Raw genomic sequence first — 16813 nt, 5'->3', positions numbered from 1 at the left:
ACAAAAAGGTTGGGGACCACTGGTCAACATGACATCATATAATTTGCATAATCTGCGATGATGCATACATTTTATTTAAAAAGGGAAAAAAAATGTTTTCCACATACATTTAAAAAAACAAACTGTTATTATTAATTAGTATTAACATATTTTTTGTATATTATATGATTTGCTCTGTTTTTCAATTGTTGCTGCACTGTGTTGAGAATTTCTAGAGACTTCTCCAATCCTTTTAGTTTCTAAATCAAAGAAGACGAGCAACAAATTCAGCATCTATTTCTGGCGTTATTGGAGACTTTCTCTCCTTGAAAGTTTTTACTGTCCTCTTAACATTTGCACACTGCACATTTTGTAGATCGCTGTCCGCGGGTATATCACGGCTATATTAAAACACGTCCACATCGCAGACATGCTACCTCCGCTCCAGACAATTGCGTGCATTGCTTACGTCATCACAACAGCTGGTTTCGGTAGCATTGTTTCAATGGTAAGTCTTTTTTTTCGGCAGCTGATTTTTTTGTGCATCACTAGTCAATAGTGTGCAAATAATAAACTATATGTAACAAATGAAGAAATATATAGCTTGATTCCTAAGAAATAGAGTGAGAGAGAATAGAGAGAAATAGAATACGAGGTTCGCGTATGACATAATTACATACGTGCGTAACAAATATACGCGTATTAGCTTGAGGTGTTGTTAGCTAATAATAGCAATTTGGACAGCTAGCGTTAGCTGTCTTTGAATGTATATTATATCATAACAACAACTTGACTGCAATTTGTTCATTGTTTCTCTTGGACCACTTTTGTATGTGTGCACGCGCTCCCTGTGCGTATGTGTTGACCTGACAGGGTGAGTGAGCAGTAATACATTTTATTACATAAACGTGATTGTGAAAAATACATACCGGTACAATTTTCAAACAAATGTGTTCTGTTAAACCACTGATGGTAACGCAAGCTAGCCAGTGGTGTTCTTGTTATATTTTTTGCTTTGAAAGATGTTACTGTGAGGAAGTTGCAAAGAGCACCTTTAATTTAACAATATTACATACTAAAATACCATGTTTGTCAATAAAAACAAGTATCAAATAATTATAGTTGCATTTAACCTACAGATACAAAGTCTCCAAAGCAGAACCGTATTAGAAAGTATCCAGTAACAAACGTGTCCACATCATTTATTTTCCAGTATCATGAGCTCAGTATAATGATTTATTTTGTCCCCTATAGGTATCACCAAAAACGATTACCACTCCATGTCAACCTAAAGACTGCATAAGGCCATTTCAAACCGTTGATAAGAAAATAAGTTAGATGTTTTTCATACCTACCATGATTTTCTGAGTAATTTCACCTGATCAAGCCTTTTCCAACTTTCACATTACGAAATAATACATGTATATATGATTTGTGCTGATATTATATCGGCTCAATATTTGCCTATACTCAAGGCTACATATCGGCATCGTATTCCAGGTAAAATAGTTGTATCGGGACCAGGGGCGTCACTAGGTTTAAAGAACAGGGGGGGCTTAGGCCCTAGCAGGTTCCTGTGATGCAAGTGGGCAAAGAAATGTTGCATTTGCAAGCTCTTTTCACTCACAACTTTTTGGCACTGTATTATAAGTACACACCAAACGCTGAATACATCTAAATGGTTAAAGGGAAATGTAAGAAAGCTTTAGTAAGCATTAGATGGCCCAAAACATAAGGACAGTGTTGTTGCTTGGAAAAGCTACCAGGCAACTTGGCAAACAGGGAAACGTTGCACAGATGATAGCAATGTAAACAAACTTGCACAGCACTACAGAGTTGACCTGAAAACAGAAGAGGTTCTGGTGTAAAGAAACTTTCTTGCCTGGAAAACAGAGGCTGGATTTCCACCCAAAGATATGTTGTTTGTGCACAACCTCTTTAATTTAGATTTTTGCACTTGCAAGATTTTTTTTTTGCTTACAATTTGTTGTTACTGTATTAGAATTACACAGCAAAGACTGAATAATTTGGAATGGTTGAAAAGCAATATTGTTAGTCTCCCGTTATTACTGTAATGGTAATTTAAGGGATTTACACCACAGGTGTAGGGATGGGTGTTATGGACTATAACAATAACTTGCCATTCATGGTGAAAACGATAAAAGTGAAGAAAAAAAAACACCCATAGAACGCTACCTTTTTGACTATAAGTCTGTCAGTGCATCTTGTCTTCAGAGCCCCCAAAACACTACTCCAAAATAACACTTAGGCTATTCTTTAAGTTTAAGTAGCACACCTATACTGCAAAGCTGTAGTATAGTGTGCTTTGCTTATCATACAGTATGGAAGTTATTTTTCTGTCAGCAATATTATAGACATTATTATTATGAGTTTTATATTACAAATCAATCAGATAGTGTTATCATGCAACTTCAGTGTGAACTGTCCCGCGCTCCAGTCGCATAATGGCGAATAATGGTGACGCTTATCATAAGCATCGTCATTATTCACAAAACAAATAATGTTTTAGGAACTCACATCAATCAATGTTTCATCATTGATCGCCGACACGCTCTTCAGAGCAGACATCAAGGCAAATGTCCTCTAAACTGTGGGACACATCTTCTTGCATAATCTTCTCCGCGATTCAGAAAATGTTGACTTGATTGCACAGAATCCTTGAAATTCCAACAAATGCGGCAATACTGAGACGATTAATATATATATATATATATATATATATATATATATATATATATATATATATATATATATATATATTAGGGGTGTAACGGTACACAAAAATTTCGGTTCGGTACGTACCTCGGTTTAGAGGTCACGGTTCGGTTCATTTTCGGTACAGTAAGAAAACAACAAAATATACATTTTTTGGTTATTTATTTACCAAATTGGTAAACAATGGCATAACATACATATACACACAGGGTCCATTGCCAGGGTTAATGTGGTCAACATATATAAAATAAAAACTAAATAAGATATGGCTCAGAATGGTTTCTTAACTAAACCTTTCTACAATAAAGTGCTTTTTTTTATTGATTGATTGATTGATTGATTGATTGAGACTTTTATTTTAGATTGCACAATACAGTGCATATTCCGTACAATTGACCACTAAATGGTAACACCCGAATAAGTTTTTCAACTTGTTTAAGTCGGGGTCCACGTTAATCAACATTAAACTGCCTGAAGTTGTTGCTCAGATTAAATAAAATGACAAAACTTTTCTTCGACATATAAAAAGTGCAACATGAAACAGTTTCAAGTCAACTCATCATGTTTAATTTATTACAGCATTTGGGAAGCCTGTAGTTGATGTTTATTATGTAAATGTATATTTTTATCAACATGTGATAGCAGGGACCCTGCCATTCAAAACTAGACTGCTCCATTACTAATGATTAATGTAACTATAGCTGAAAAAATAGTACAATAGCAATAGGAGAGACTATTCATCCCTGAACACCATGGAGTTCATGTAGGCTTAATGATGCAGTTACATTATTATATCAACTATCAGAGACAGCTTCAGGAAACTCTTCATTTAACATAATGTCATTTTTTGCTGCTTCAACACAGCTCAATCAACACAGAAAAAGGTGAAGTGAAATAACAGACAGACAGGGCATTGCTGTCCGTAACACACACACACACTCACACACACACCGCAAAATGAGCTAACGTTACGCTAAACGAATTAGCCTCCACCTCAAGCCAGGACTGCGAGCGAGCTGAGCTGCAGTTTATATTTCTAGAACGTCAACGGGCTCATAGTGATGTTACTAGTAGTTGACTGGGAGGTGTTTATTATAATTTGGGGAGAGTACGCTCACCTGCTAAACACCTACATGCTCATCACGACGAGCACTGACTCCATGCGCTCTGAATACGCACTGCTGATTGGCTGTTACCGCTCTGAATACGCACTGCTGATTGGCTGTTACCGCTTTGTGTGTAACCAATCAGATGGTTGTGTGGGTGGGACAATGCTGGGTGCTGCGGAGTGCTGACAGAGACATAGGCAGTAGAAGCGGAGCAGCTTGTTAAGACTTTAGCTTATATATATATATATATATATATATATATATATATATAGCAAACTATTCTCCCCTCTCCCCTCAGGCAGGAGACTACGGTCCATCCAGACCCACACCTCCCGCCACCTGAACAGTTTTTTCCCCTCGGCCATCAGGCACATGAACAATAACAATATCTGATAGCTCAGTTACAGCTCATTTTATTACCTATTCTGTGTTATATGTGTTTTATGTGGCACGATTGCACCAACAAAAATTCCTAGTTTGTCAACCCGTTCTCAAACAATGGCAATAAAAACTATTCTGATTCTGGTTCTGATCGTGCTGCTGCTGTCTTGCTTGACTTTGCTAAGGTAACAGTAAAAAGGTGAACTGGATGTTCAGTATAGTAATGCAGGCGTTACTGATGGAACGGATTAGATTGGATAATACGCACTGACAAAGGTTCTTCAAATAATTTATAATCATCGTGAATAATGAGAGGTTTTGTTATTATTTATTTGAACTCCTATTCTTAAATATTTATATTGAATTTTTCTGCAGTTTTTTGTAACAATAAAACAAAATCACACCAATTTTTTAGGGGGTTTCAAGAATATTTAGACCCTCTAAAATGGGCCTAACGGCGCCAATGATATAAACCTTGCTTTTTTTGTCACACAGGCATGTCACTCACTGTGCAAACTGTGTTTGTCTAAATTAGCCCCCCCCATAAATCAACTCTTCTTTCCTCTCTGAGCTGTATCACAAACTCGACAGAAAGAACAGTTCACTTGCTAAGCTCTCAAGTTTTGAGTCACAGAAGCTCGAGAAGATTTAATCTCACAGACACATAATCGGCTCCAAAACTAGTAGGGGCAGACAATCGTGAATGATAATAATAATAATAATGGATTAAATTTATATAGCGCTTATTTTCTAGTGACTCAACACGCGTTACACTGAGAATTAAACATTTATTCAGTCCACATTCACGCTGTGGTGGTGGTAAGCTACATATAAATCCACAGCTGCCTTGGAGTAGACTGACGGTGGTTCCAATTAAACTTCTTAAATGTTTACAATTACGACCAAAAGTCTTAATGTCTGTGGAAAAAGCTGACGACGGCCGAATCACCCGATTCTCAGCAGAATACAAATGAAGAGGTTTAACACAATTAACCCTGATCATTGTCTCTTTCTTGGTGGCTAGGCAATAACTAATGATGGATCCCTCGATACCTTAATGTGTGTGTCACTTTAAGAAGATGCGTGACCGATCCAGCCTTTGTGTCATTTGACTGTGAAGCGCTAAACCGTGTTAATCAAGAAGCACTTCTTTCGATTCAGGAGTGACCCGCTCGTACTGAAATATCGTTTTTTTTTGCCATCTAATTGTAACTAAGAAAAAGGAACCGTTCTGAAGTGTGGGATCGTTTTGATCTTAAATTGCCAAATAAGGAAAATATTCTTCTTATTCTGTTTGGCTCATTGACACCAACAGAGTATCAGTGCTATGTCATTACAGCCAGTGAGTGTCCCACACATGCACTAAGACATCATTTGCCCATCACGACAAATAACTCCAACTGTTAGCTTAATTTAAGAACAACTCACCTTTAGCACGCTCAGTAAATTATAAGGTCCGTGCTCATGCAAGCCTCCATTATTTTTTACAGTCTTTTCTTGTTTAAATTTGGGATTATTCTTATATAAATAGTCCCGAGACCACATCATTCCCACCTCTCGTATGTCTTATTCCATGTTGCCTATTGTGTATTTAGGTTGTTCCAGTGCCTCTGACTGTTTCTACCAGTGTTTGCTATGTTTCTTTATTTTTCAGGGTTGGAGGATTGCAGTAGATTCTGGATTGTTGATGGGTCAAAATCTTTGTGTGTGGTGTGCTGTATTGATATTATCGGAGAACACCACACACATAGCGATCAAAACGGCTCAATGCCGTGTGTCTTTACCTTCATGTGTGGGGTCTGTAAGAGATAGCAGATCTCCTCAGATTTAGAAAATCTGTGTGTGTACCCCACTTTACTCACACACCATGCCACATTGACCCACCCCTTAACCCTCTCCTTCCTATCTACAGAGGACGTGGTGTCATTATAGGATTTCTCAAGGTGGGATGCAAGAAGTTATTTCTGCTCGTGAGTCTCATCCATTTTCATTTTTTGTCCTTGGGACCGTCCTATGCCGTTCATGTAAACTCATCCCTGTTGTATTCTCTCCATAGGATAAAAAAGGTGTCCACGTAGAAGCTGAGCCACTGTGTGTTCTGGATTTCTTCATTGCTCAGAACTTGCAAAGACACGGATATGGACTAGAGCTGTTCAATTTCATGTTGCAGGTGAACCATTCCTACACAGTGCAAATCCGAGTCAGACAGGATCTGTGTTGAAACATCGTTATGAAGTATTGTGACAGTTTCTCAGAAAATGTATAGTATTTCCTCATCCTAAATCTTTATTAAAGTGGCACTTTTATATGACAAAATGTTGGGGCATCAAGCACTTAGGAAAACTGTGTACCACAAAAATTAATTTTGTCCTGGTTGAATTGGTTTTATCACTTCCAATATGTCTTCCAACTAACTACAATGTAATAAGGATCTCATCTACTAAGGCCTGCGTGCATTAAAATACTAACAAACTTGATTAATGCATGTTAAGTTTATCTACTAATCCCGTGCGCAGCTGATTCCGTCTCACGTGAGCAAAATAAGGAGTGCAAATCATTTAGCATGTCTGTCTCATTTCATGAATTTGATGAATATATGCTGATTATCACAATACTGGGAGGAGAAGATGCAAATATAATCACTAAGCATACACAATGTGATTTATCAATGCTAAAACTGTTCTGCAGGCGCCATTTTGAATCTTTATTTAGTATGTCTGAAATCTGCGTGCAAACTGGCAGTTACACTAATGGCTATGAAAAGGAGGGGATCGTGCTGCTAAGGCAGCTGGATAGACAATACTTCGTCCTATGTGTGGGTATCAGCAAATTTGAACTGTCATCAATAAAACATAATAGACATGTCGTCTATTCAGCAATATAATTGCTGGATGACTTAAGGGGATGGTTAAAACAGAAGAAATGGTCAAGGGCACTTAAACTTGCTTACAGAAAGTTGCTTTTTATTTGGGCAAGCAGTAGCCAAAATGAAACAAGCAACAAGCTAACTTCACAATCCAATTGAAAAAGGTCACGAAGCAGAACACTAACTAGAGTGACAGTGCAGGATATAAAGATCTAAGAAACACCACATAGCACACCAACAGATAAGTAAACACACTACTACTATTACTACAGGGCAATAATAAGCAACAACTTGCTCAACGATAAACACGTAAAAAATGCACGTAGTACTCCCAGCAACTCTACAGTACTGTGGAGAAAATATGTATTTGATCACTTACTGACTTGTTAGTTTACCCCTTTACTCATATATGGACAGTCCAACATTTTTATGGGTGGTTTATTATAACAAGGGCGGACAGAACATATGGCAGCTGCACCAAAACGTTTAAAACTGAGGAAGGGTTTTGTATTGAAATATTTTCAATCACAAAGAAGTCCAGTTGCCTTGATTTAAATTTGGCACATTTCCATGATATGTTGACTGAGCATCTACAGTTCTTGGTAAATCTGAGGACTCTTATCCCTGCAGGACAAGAATTTAGAACCAGAGCTGATGGCTTTTGACAGACCCTCGCCCAAATTGTTGTCTTTTCTGGCCAAGCATTACTGCCTCACACAAAGTGTTCCTCAGGTATTGTATACATGTTGCTGACTCACACATATATCACATACATATATCACATCTTATATTTGAGGAGTTGGAGAGGGTTGGGAGTATGTTCGATGGTTGTGTGATGCCTCTCGCTTCGGGCTTCCTTCCCTTGCCTGTTGTAAGATGTACAAGCCAATCACAACACAACTCAACAACAAATTGTCTGGTTTCATAAATTACCCCCTGCCCAACCACAACAAAGATACAGTATAATTGATCTTAAATACTGTTTTCAAGGTACCAATACATTGAGAGAATGTCAAGAAAACGTTTCCTATTGTGAAACAAAGTATTTTTGTTATAGTTCAATTCGCCCAGTGAGGTTTAAAGAAATGTAATGTCTTTAGCAATTGATTTGCATTGGCTGCATATTAAATTCAATATCTACAAGCTAAGGCTATTGATGGGTTGCAACCATGTAACTTAAAGGCACTTCTGGTGTCTACTGTTTATTTACCTGCAGCACTGCAAATGTTGGTGTGTTTACAGGTTTAAAGGCAAATATACAAACCGGATATCAGAAAGAAATGTGTGAATGTGATGGAGTCGATCCATGTACTCTTAGGATAATATAATTTTCTGAAGGTTTAAAATATATAACATCACCAAAGTCAAGATATCTGGTCAACCGCTCTTACTTCGCAAGGAGTAAAAGTGCAAAATAATGTGAGGCACATCATGTCTTTAGATCTGGATGGCTCCACAAATTAGCATTAAAGCAATTAAGGACAATGTTTCACTTATTCGTGCATCTGTAAGTAACTTTTTGTTGACATTAACAAGTGTCTTGTACTGCTGTGATTGGTGTTTCTGTGTTTTCAGGCAATTTCCTTCTGACATATATATACGTTTAGTTTTTGCAGTTGATCTTGCGTTGTAAGCCAAATATTTTGCTGTCATTTATTTATACATCGTGTCTGCAGTTTTAATAGTGTAAAGTTAACAATTTGTTTCAAAGGTAGCTACATTTAGCTGCTTCCGTGTTGATTTCCAACAATATTTTTGCGATAGCCAGAAATGATATGTTTGCTATAGATTATGCAGCCGACGAGAGACTTATTAGTGACCTCCGTTGTACTGTAAATCATTGTACAATATAAAGCCTCTCTTTGTAGCTACAGTGGATCCCAAGATATTGGTTGTGTACTAACTTTGACAGTTAACAACCCGGCCCTAAAACATGTAGTAAAGTCGTTATCCTTACTGGAATAGGACGACGCAGTGGCCTGTGGAACCAGTCCTGACAAAAACAAAGTATAATTTTTTTTAAATTATTAAAAATAGCAACAATGAAAACAAAGACCAAGGCTCTCTATCTTCCTAAAAAAGAAACACGCATTTTGTTATATATATATATATATATATATATATATATATATATATATATATATATATATATATATATATATATATATATATATATATATGTATGTGTGGGAAAAAAAATCACAAGACTATTTCATCTCTACAGGCCTGTTTCATGGGGGGGGGGGTACCCTCAATCATCAGGATGATTGAGGGTACCCCCCCCCCCCCCATGAAACAGGCCTGTAGAGATGAAATAGTCTTGTGATTTTTTTCCCCACACATACATATATTGCGCTCTACTACGGTATCGAGCACTATTTTTTGGATAACCTTATTAAGACACATATATATATATATATATATATATATATATATATATATATATATATATATATAGCTTCACACAACTTTGTCTCACACTTGTTAGCTAGCTAGCAAGGTAACAACTATCTTAACGAGTTGAGGAAATATTATTGTCGATATTGGTTGTTGAATCGTTGCACCTCTAGTGGTGTACACTTACCTATACAATTGGTGATGCACATTATCTATAATGTGCTACTTGCATAAAAGCACAATCCAGGATTAGCTCCTGGATTGTGCTTTTATGCAAGTAGCTTGTTCGCTTCATTCGTTGTGAGCAAACAATGGCAATGAAAAAGGGTCGGGGAGAGTTTTGGAGCGGTGTCTTATCTATTTATTATGATTAACAGTCTCATTCAGTCTCACTCTCAGGCTAGATAGCTTTAGATGTTGGTAATGTTCCTGCATGGAGGAGAAAGAAATACAGTGAGTCAGCCTAACTACGTTGTATGCAAGGGTAAGGAGAAGTAATATAAAAATGTCTCGCAGCTGATTGTCTCGACCAGATGATCGCGAAGGCAGTGGGAGTCGGGAAAAAAATCAGATCAGTCTATCATCCATTCTCACTAAGACATTTGTCTTGATTGACATACACGCCAACTGATGGTCAGAAATGTGGTGCATGCTAAATAAAAGAAAGGACTGCAGGCAAGAACTTGAAAGGCCCTTTTTATCTAAACACAGCTGTCACTACATGATGAATATCGTAAGACACGATTGGTCCACACATGTGCAAAGGTTACGTCACTTGCTGTCAACTGATTTTACGGCAGTCCTACGACAGTTAGGTTGGTGCACGCTGTCACTGATACCATATATTATCTTTAAATGACGATATAACATAAAACACTACATACAAAACAAACATTATATATTAAGAATACATTCTTTCTTAACAGTCATTGTTCACATAGTGACAATTGACTAACACCACTCGATCTGTACAGAAACAATTTTTTTGGCAGCCTTAAACTAAACAAAAAACAATGTAATCTATCTTTTTTTACTGCTTTACAGTTAAGTTAAGTTACATCATATCACAATTGCAAAGTGTACTTTTTGTGTTTGTCTGCAAATATGGATTTAAATGAAATGCCTTGTTTGAAAAATCATTATTCCAAATTTACTAAAATGTATGCTTTTTTTAATACAAAATATTCATTTGTGTTTGTCTGTAAATATGGATTTAAATGAAGTGCCTTGTTTGAAAAATCATTATTCCAAATTTACTAAAATGTATGATTTTTTTAATACAAAATATTCATAAAACTATAAATGTCACAACACGTGACATCGCAGAAGCACCATCGTAAAAATTGCCTGTACAGGAAGTGATGCAGTCTTTGCGCATGCATGGACCAATCGTGTCTTCCGGTACCAATCGTGTAGTGACAAGAGCAAGAGTCCAGAGACCAACTGCAACTCCGGCATTCACAATAAAAGCACTGCTACATCATATCCCCTTGCGCTAACAAAATAAGGGTCTCTGAAAAATAGTTACTAAGCAGCAGAGTAAGCCAAATATTTTTTCCCCAAAAAGTATAAAAATGAGTATGCTAGGTGCACAAAGTACAAACCCCGTTTCCATATGAGTTGGGAAATTGTGTTAGATGTAAATATAAACAGAATACAATGTTTTGCAAATCATTTTCAACCCATATTCAGTTGAATATGCTACAAAGACAACATATTTGATGTTCAAACTGATAAACTTTTTTTTTTTTGCAAATAATCATTATTAACTTTAGAAATTGATGCCAGCAACACGTGACAAAGAAGTTGGGAAAGGTGGCAATAATTACTGATAAAGTTGAGGAATGCTCATCAAACACTTATTTGGAACATCCCACAGGTAAACAGGCAAATTGGGAACAGGTGGGTGCCATGATTGGGTATAAAAGTAGATTCCATGAAATGCTCAGTCATTCACAAACAAGGATGGGGCGAGGGTCACCACTTTGTCAACAAATGCGTGAGCAAATTGTTGAACAGTTTAAGAAAAACCTTTCTCAACCAGCTATTGCAAGGAATTTAGGGATTTCACCATCTACGGTCCGTAATATCATCAAAGGGTTCAGAGAATCTGGAGAAATCACTGCACGTAAGCAGCTAAGCCTGTGACCTTCGATCCCACATGGGCTCAGGAACACTTCAGAAACCCACTGTCAGTAACTACAGTTGGTCGCTACATCTGTAAGTGCAAGTTAAAACTCTCCTGTGCAAGGCGAAAACTGTTTATCAACAACACCCAGAAATGCCGTTGGCTACGCTGGGCCTGAGCTCATCTAAGATGGACTGATACAAAGTGGAAAAGTGTTCTGTGGTCTGACGAGTCCACATTTCAAATTGTTTTTTGGAAACTGTGGACGTTGTGTCCTCCGGACCAAAGAGGATAAGAACCATCCGGATTGTTATAGGCGCAAAGTTGAAAAGCCAGCATCTGTGATGGTATGGGGGTGTATTAGTGCCCAAGACATGGATAACTTACACATCTGTGAAGGCGCCATTAATGCTGAAAGGTACATACAGGTTTTGGAGCAACATCAATCAATCAATCAATCAATCAATCTTTATTTATATAGCCCTAAATCACAAGTGTCTCAAAGGGCTGCACAAGCCACAACGACATATGTTGCTATCCAAGCAACGTTACCATGGACGCCCCTGCTTATTTCAGCAAGACAATGCCAAGCCACGTGTTACATCAACGTGGCTTCATAGTACGTGGCTTCATAGTAAAAGAGTGCGACTAAAGGCCTGCCTGTAGTCCAGACCTGTCTCCCATTGAAAATGTGTTGCGCATTATGAAGCCTAAAATACCACAACGGAGACCCCCGGACTGTTGAACAACTTAAGCTGTACATCAAGCAAGAATGGGAAAGAATTCCACCTGAGAAGCTTAAAAAATGTGTCTCCTCAGTTACCAAACGTTTACTGAGTGTTGTTAAAAGGTAAGGCCATGTAACACAGTGGTGAACATACCCTTTTCCAACTACTTTGGCACGTGTTGCAGCCATGAAATTCTAAGTTAATTATTTGCAAAAAAATAAAGTTTATGAGTTTGAACATCAAATATCTTGTCTTTGTAGTGCATTCAATTGAATATGGGTTGAAAAGGATTTGCAAATCATTGTATTCAGTTTATATTTACATCTAACACAATTTCCCAACTCGTATGGAAACAGGGTTTGTAAGTACCGTAGCTAAAAGCTGACCGCTTCCATGCACTCTTTTTCACAAAGTCATATTCTGTGGAACCTATGTGCGTCTTTGGTTGATTACATTCAGTGCAAGTCATCACAGTAAATTATATCTTTAAAAACTTTAAAGTTCGGGTTTATAGAGAAATGTAGTTAATCATGGAACTGGGAATCTTTGTTACCAAAAGAGTATTGATAATGTATCTGTTTTAATCAAGAATGTCTTCAGGATCAAATCACCACTCCAAAAATCCAAATTGAATACTGAGTTTTTGTGATCGACTGTACTCTGTCATTTTAGTAATTGTGTTATCTGTCTTGCTTCCAGGTCAATCACTTTGTTGTTTTTGAAGGCTTTTTCCTCAATAAAGCAGGTAAGTGTTTCAATGTTTTGTTAGAGAAAAGCATATTTCAGAATTGTGTAGAACCAAACTTGTTTTAATATCTAAAGCTATAGATTAATTTGCCATTCTGACTGCTTAAAAAGTTTCAAACCTTTTCAAGCTTCTCAGTCAGATTTTGTGTTGTGCCGAGAGACCATTGATTTTATTATTAAATAAAATATATTTCTTATTCACAGTTCTTAGGGTATCACACTTTAAAGCAATTAAAGTTTGTTCCAAAAAATTCTAAACCTCAATAAGATCCAATTGGTAAAGGAACAAATGTGTTTAAATCCTGAATGGCATAATGACCTTCACCATATTCTAAAACAAAAACAATGAATTCAATAAAAATTATCTATATAATTTAGGTGTCACACTAATTTGCTTTACCACAAACACAAACCTAAGACATTAATGTTTTATAAGACAGTTTAGCATAGAGGGACAGCAACATAATAGTCTATTTACAGGGTGATCTCCTGTAGGTGCAAAGTAAGTTTGAAAAATAAAAGCATGGTAGTATTAACCTATATTCTACCACAGCAACTAACAAATGCAGCCATTCATTTAAAAAAAAAAATATATATATATATATATATATATATATATATATATATCAGCTTCTAAAAGAAAGATGGGGGATGGATGACATCTCCCTCTAATTTGTATAAGAGATAAGTGGGAGAGACAAAAAGCGAGCAAACAATATGAAAAACAAAACAAATATGTTGAGAAAGTCAAATGACCTTTATTTCTGTTGCTTCTTTTTTACATACAGTTTTATATCACAAGCAAAACGGAGCCGCCTTTAAGGGCTTTTTAAGGGGGGAAAGAGCACAGCAGCACCCGCTGCTTGTTGAGAAGTGCTTTCATGCTTTCAAGAAGTGGATTTACGGTGCCACCCACTGTACAGATTTTATAAACAAGCAGTTCCATTAGGGGCAGGGGAATGATGATTCTGAGATGCATTCCAAATTAGACGTGGACAATTCTGAATCGATAGACAAACATACATCCATTTTCTACCGCTTGTCCCTTTTGGGGTCAACTTGCGATTGTTTAAGTATGTTAAAGTAATAGAGACAGTTCTAACAAGGAACTAGTGCGGAAGCCAGGGCAAGAGACAATAGGAGAAGAGGAAAAGTCATTCTAACCGCCAAGTTAGCTTTTATGTAAAGTAGTGCAACAACAAAAGAATAAATGTTTTGTACACCTAAACATAAGTCTAACTGGAAATGTATCACAGCAGAGAGTAACCAGCTAAGAAAATTGAAATTAGAAAGTAGATGAATAAGTCAGGAGAGAGTAATATCTACACAGTCCTTCAACACTGTAAGCCGTAGAAATTAATGTGTAGATATGACACACATTCTTTGAGCTGCGAGCTTGTAGCAACCGGGGCCAAAGTGTTTTGGACAGGGATTCTCAAACTGTGGTACGTGTACCACTAGTGGAACGCGGGTTCCATCTAGTGGAATGCCAAAGAATCACTTGATTAAAGTAATGGGTTATATTTTCCTATATTCAAACACAGTGTTAATGTTAAAAGTGTTAAGTATTTTATTGAATACTTAGGCCTAGTTCGCTACTGTATTTTAATGTTGGTCACTACGACCAACATTTTTCTAAGGTGGTACTTGGCGACAAAAGTTTGAGAACTATTGGTCTAGGAATTTTGTGGTTTTAAAAGGCATGAAAACTAAAACAAAAATGTTGCCTGCCCGCTATGTAGGCACATCGCTTAGCAGGCTATTCTAGTTCAGTTCAGTTCAGTTTTAGTTTATTTCGAACATGTATACGATACAATCTAATGCATCACATATTTCCAGTTGTTTCATTACAGCACGTCCGAAAAGAAGTAGGAAGAAGCTGAGCTTATTTAATCCTACCTCTTTTCACACCATAGCAATGTTATCCCATTTCCTTGTTCTTTGTAACAGAGCAGTGAATAAATAAATAATAAATAGATACTATACCATAGTAAGTAAACAAATCTTACTTAATCTTATCTTATCTAATCTTTATCTCAAAAGAAAAAGAAAAGAAAAAAAGGGTTCAAGATGTTCATTATAATTATTGTTTTGTGAAGACCTGCATCGGACGCTTTGCATTGGATTTGCTGATGTATGGCTTAGATGGCATACATCACATGGCATGGAAACCCATTCAATGAAGCTCTCTGTGTGGGCTAATTGGAAGGTCACATGAAGTTTGGAGCTCTGTAGCAACTCACTGTGCAGAAAGTCTTTGCACTATGCGCTTCAGCATCCGCTGACCCCTCTCTGTCAGTTTACGTGGCCTACCACTTCGTGGCTGAGTTGCTGTTGTTCCCAAACTCTTCACTTTTCTTATAATAAAGCCGACAGTTGACTTTGGAATATTTAGGAGCGAGGAAATTTCACGTCTGGATTTGTTGCACAGGTGGTATCCTATGACAGTTCCATGCTGGAAATCACTGAGCTCCTGGGAGCGGCCCATTCTTTCACAAATGTTTGTAGAAACAGTCTCCATGCCTAAGTGCTTGATTTTATACACCTGTGGCCAGGCCAAGTGATTACGACACCTGATTCTGATCATTTGTATGGGTGGCCAAATACTTTTGGCAATATAGTGTATATCATAAGATATTTTGCACCCCACCATTTTAAAGTGAACTTTTGCTTTGATACCAGTAAAAAAAAAAAAAAATAATTCTTTATGATGTAAATGTGGGCGATAAAAAGAAGTCATCACACCCCCATTTGATTGATTTGATTTATGTGTGAACAAGGGTTGTCAACCAAAGAGACCTGATTTATTTTCTATTGAAGTTCCATATTCTTTTTCCCCCGTCAAACTTTCTCAGGTTCATCTTCATCTCCTCTGACGGATCAGGGGATGTACAGCTTTTTGTAAGACTATCTATCTTTCTCATCCCTTTATCCTGCATCTTGTCCCATTGCATTTAAATATTTTTTTTCTTTGCCTCCTTTCTTATCCATAATTTGTATTTAACGAAAAGCTTACATTGCATTGCTAACATTAAATTTTAGGTTTGTTTGTATTGCCTCAAAACCATGCCACAATCTGTGCGCACAGAGACCCTAATAAGTGCGCAAAGACCACATTGTACGTGCGCTCAGCCGCGCATACTCTGGTCAGAGCCAATCCCAGGGAACCTGTTGCGTTGCAACTGTGTCCCTTCTGAAGCAGAGTAATCTTGAGACAAAATAACACAATACATAAGTCATTATGAAATAAAGTGCCTAAAATAAAAGCAATAAAATAACAAAGAATTGCATAAAATACATAACTCACAAATTGGATTGGTCAATGTAGACAACATTCCAACTCAAAAAGACATTCTTGGAAATGGCCTTACTAACCTTGACAATTGCAGGCACTCTTAATCATTTTTTTAAAAGGGTCATATTATGATTTTTTTTTAACATTTAAAACACCTCCTTGTGTTATACAAAATGTAATGGTGGTGCTTTGGTCAAAATATTACACAGAATGTGTTTTACGAACCATCTTCAAGCTGCTTTTTGACTGTCTGTAAAATGCGCAGTTTTGTGGGTGGTCTTATTTACATGCCATAGCCCTCCTCCAGGCCAAGCCCCCCTATCACTGCATCGACACCCCGCCAGCCATGTTGTAGTTTTTAGCACTTCCATATCAAGTCTACTGACAGATATAAGACAAAACTATACACGACTTTTAATTACAAATGGCAATAGCGGAGGATGCATG

At 37.1% G+C, this 16813-nt stretch overlaps 1 protein-coding gene across 3 annotated transcripts in view; it reads left to right on the top strand.

Annotated features, from left to right (window-relative positions):
- The window catches only part of atat1 (alpha tubulin acetyltransferase 1), a 51306-nt gene that overhangs the window by 10632 nt on the left and 23861 nt on the right, over nucleotides 1-16813 (top strand). For 2 of the 3 annotated variants that reach the window (XM_061966783.2, XM_061966784.1), the window contains exons 4-7: nucleotides 6118-6175; nucleotides 6262-6375; nucleotides 7702-7803; nucleotides 13024-13069. In XM_061966783.2, the coding sequence (XP_061822767.1) occupies nucleotides 6118-6175; nucleotides 6262-6375; nucleotides 7702-7803; nucleotides 13024-13069 (320 nt within the window). Of the gene's footprint in view, nucleotides 1-6117; nucleotides 6176-6261; nucleotides 6376-7701; nucleotides 7804-13023; nucleotides 13070-15926; nucleotides 15973-16813 lie in introns of all 3 variants that reach the window. The other variant, XM_061966782.2, reaches the window with a different exon arrangement.

Source organism: Nerophis lumbriciformis, linkage group LG11 (genome assembly GCF_033978685.3).
Source record: "Nerophis lumbriciformis linkage group LG11, RoL_Nlum_v2.1, whole genome shotgun sequence".
NCBI lineage: Eukaryota > Metazoa > Chordata > Actinopteri > Syngnathiformes > Syngnathidae > Nerophis > Nerophis lumbriciformis.
Note: the sequence above shows the minus strand (reverse complement) of the source record. Positions and strands in the feature narration are given on the sequence as shown.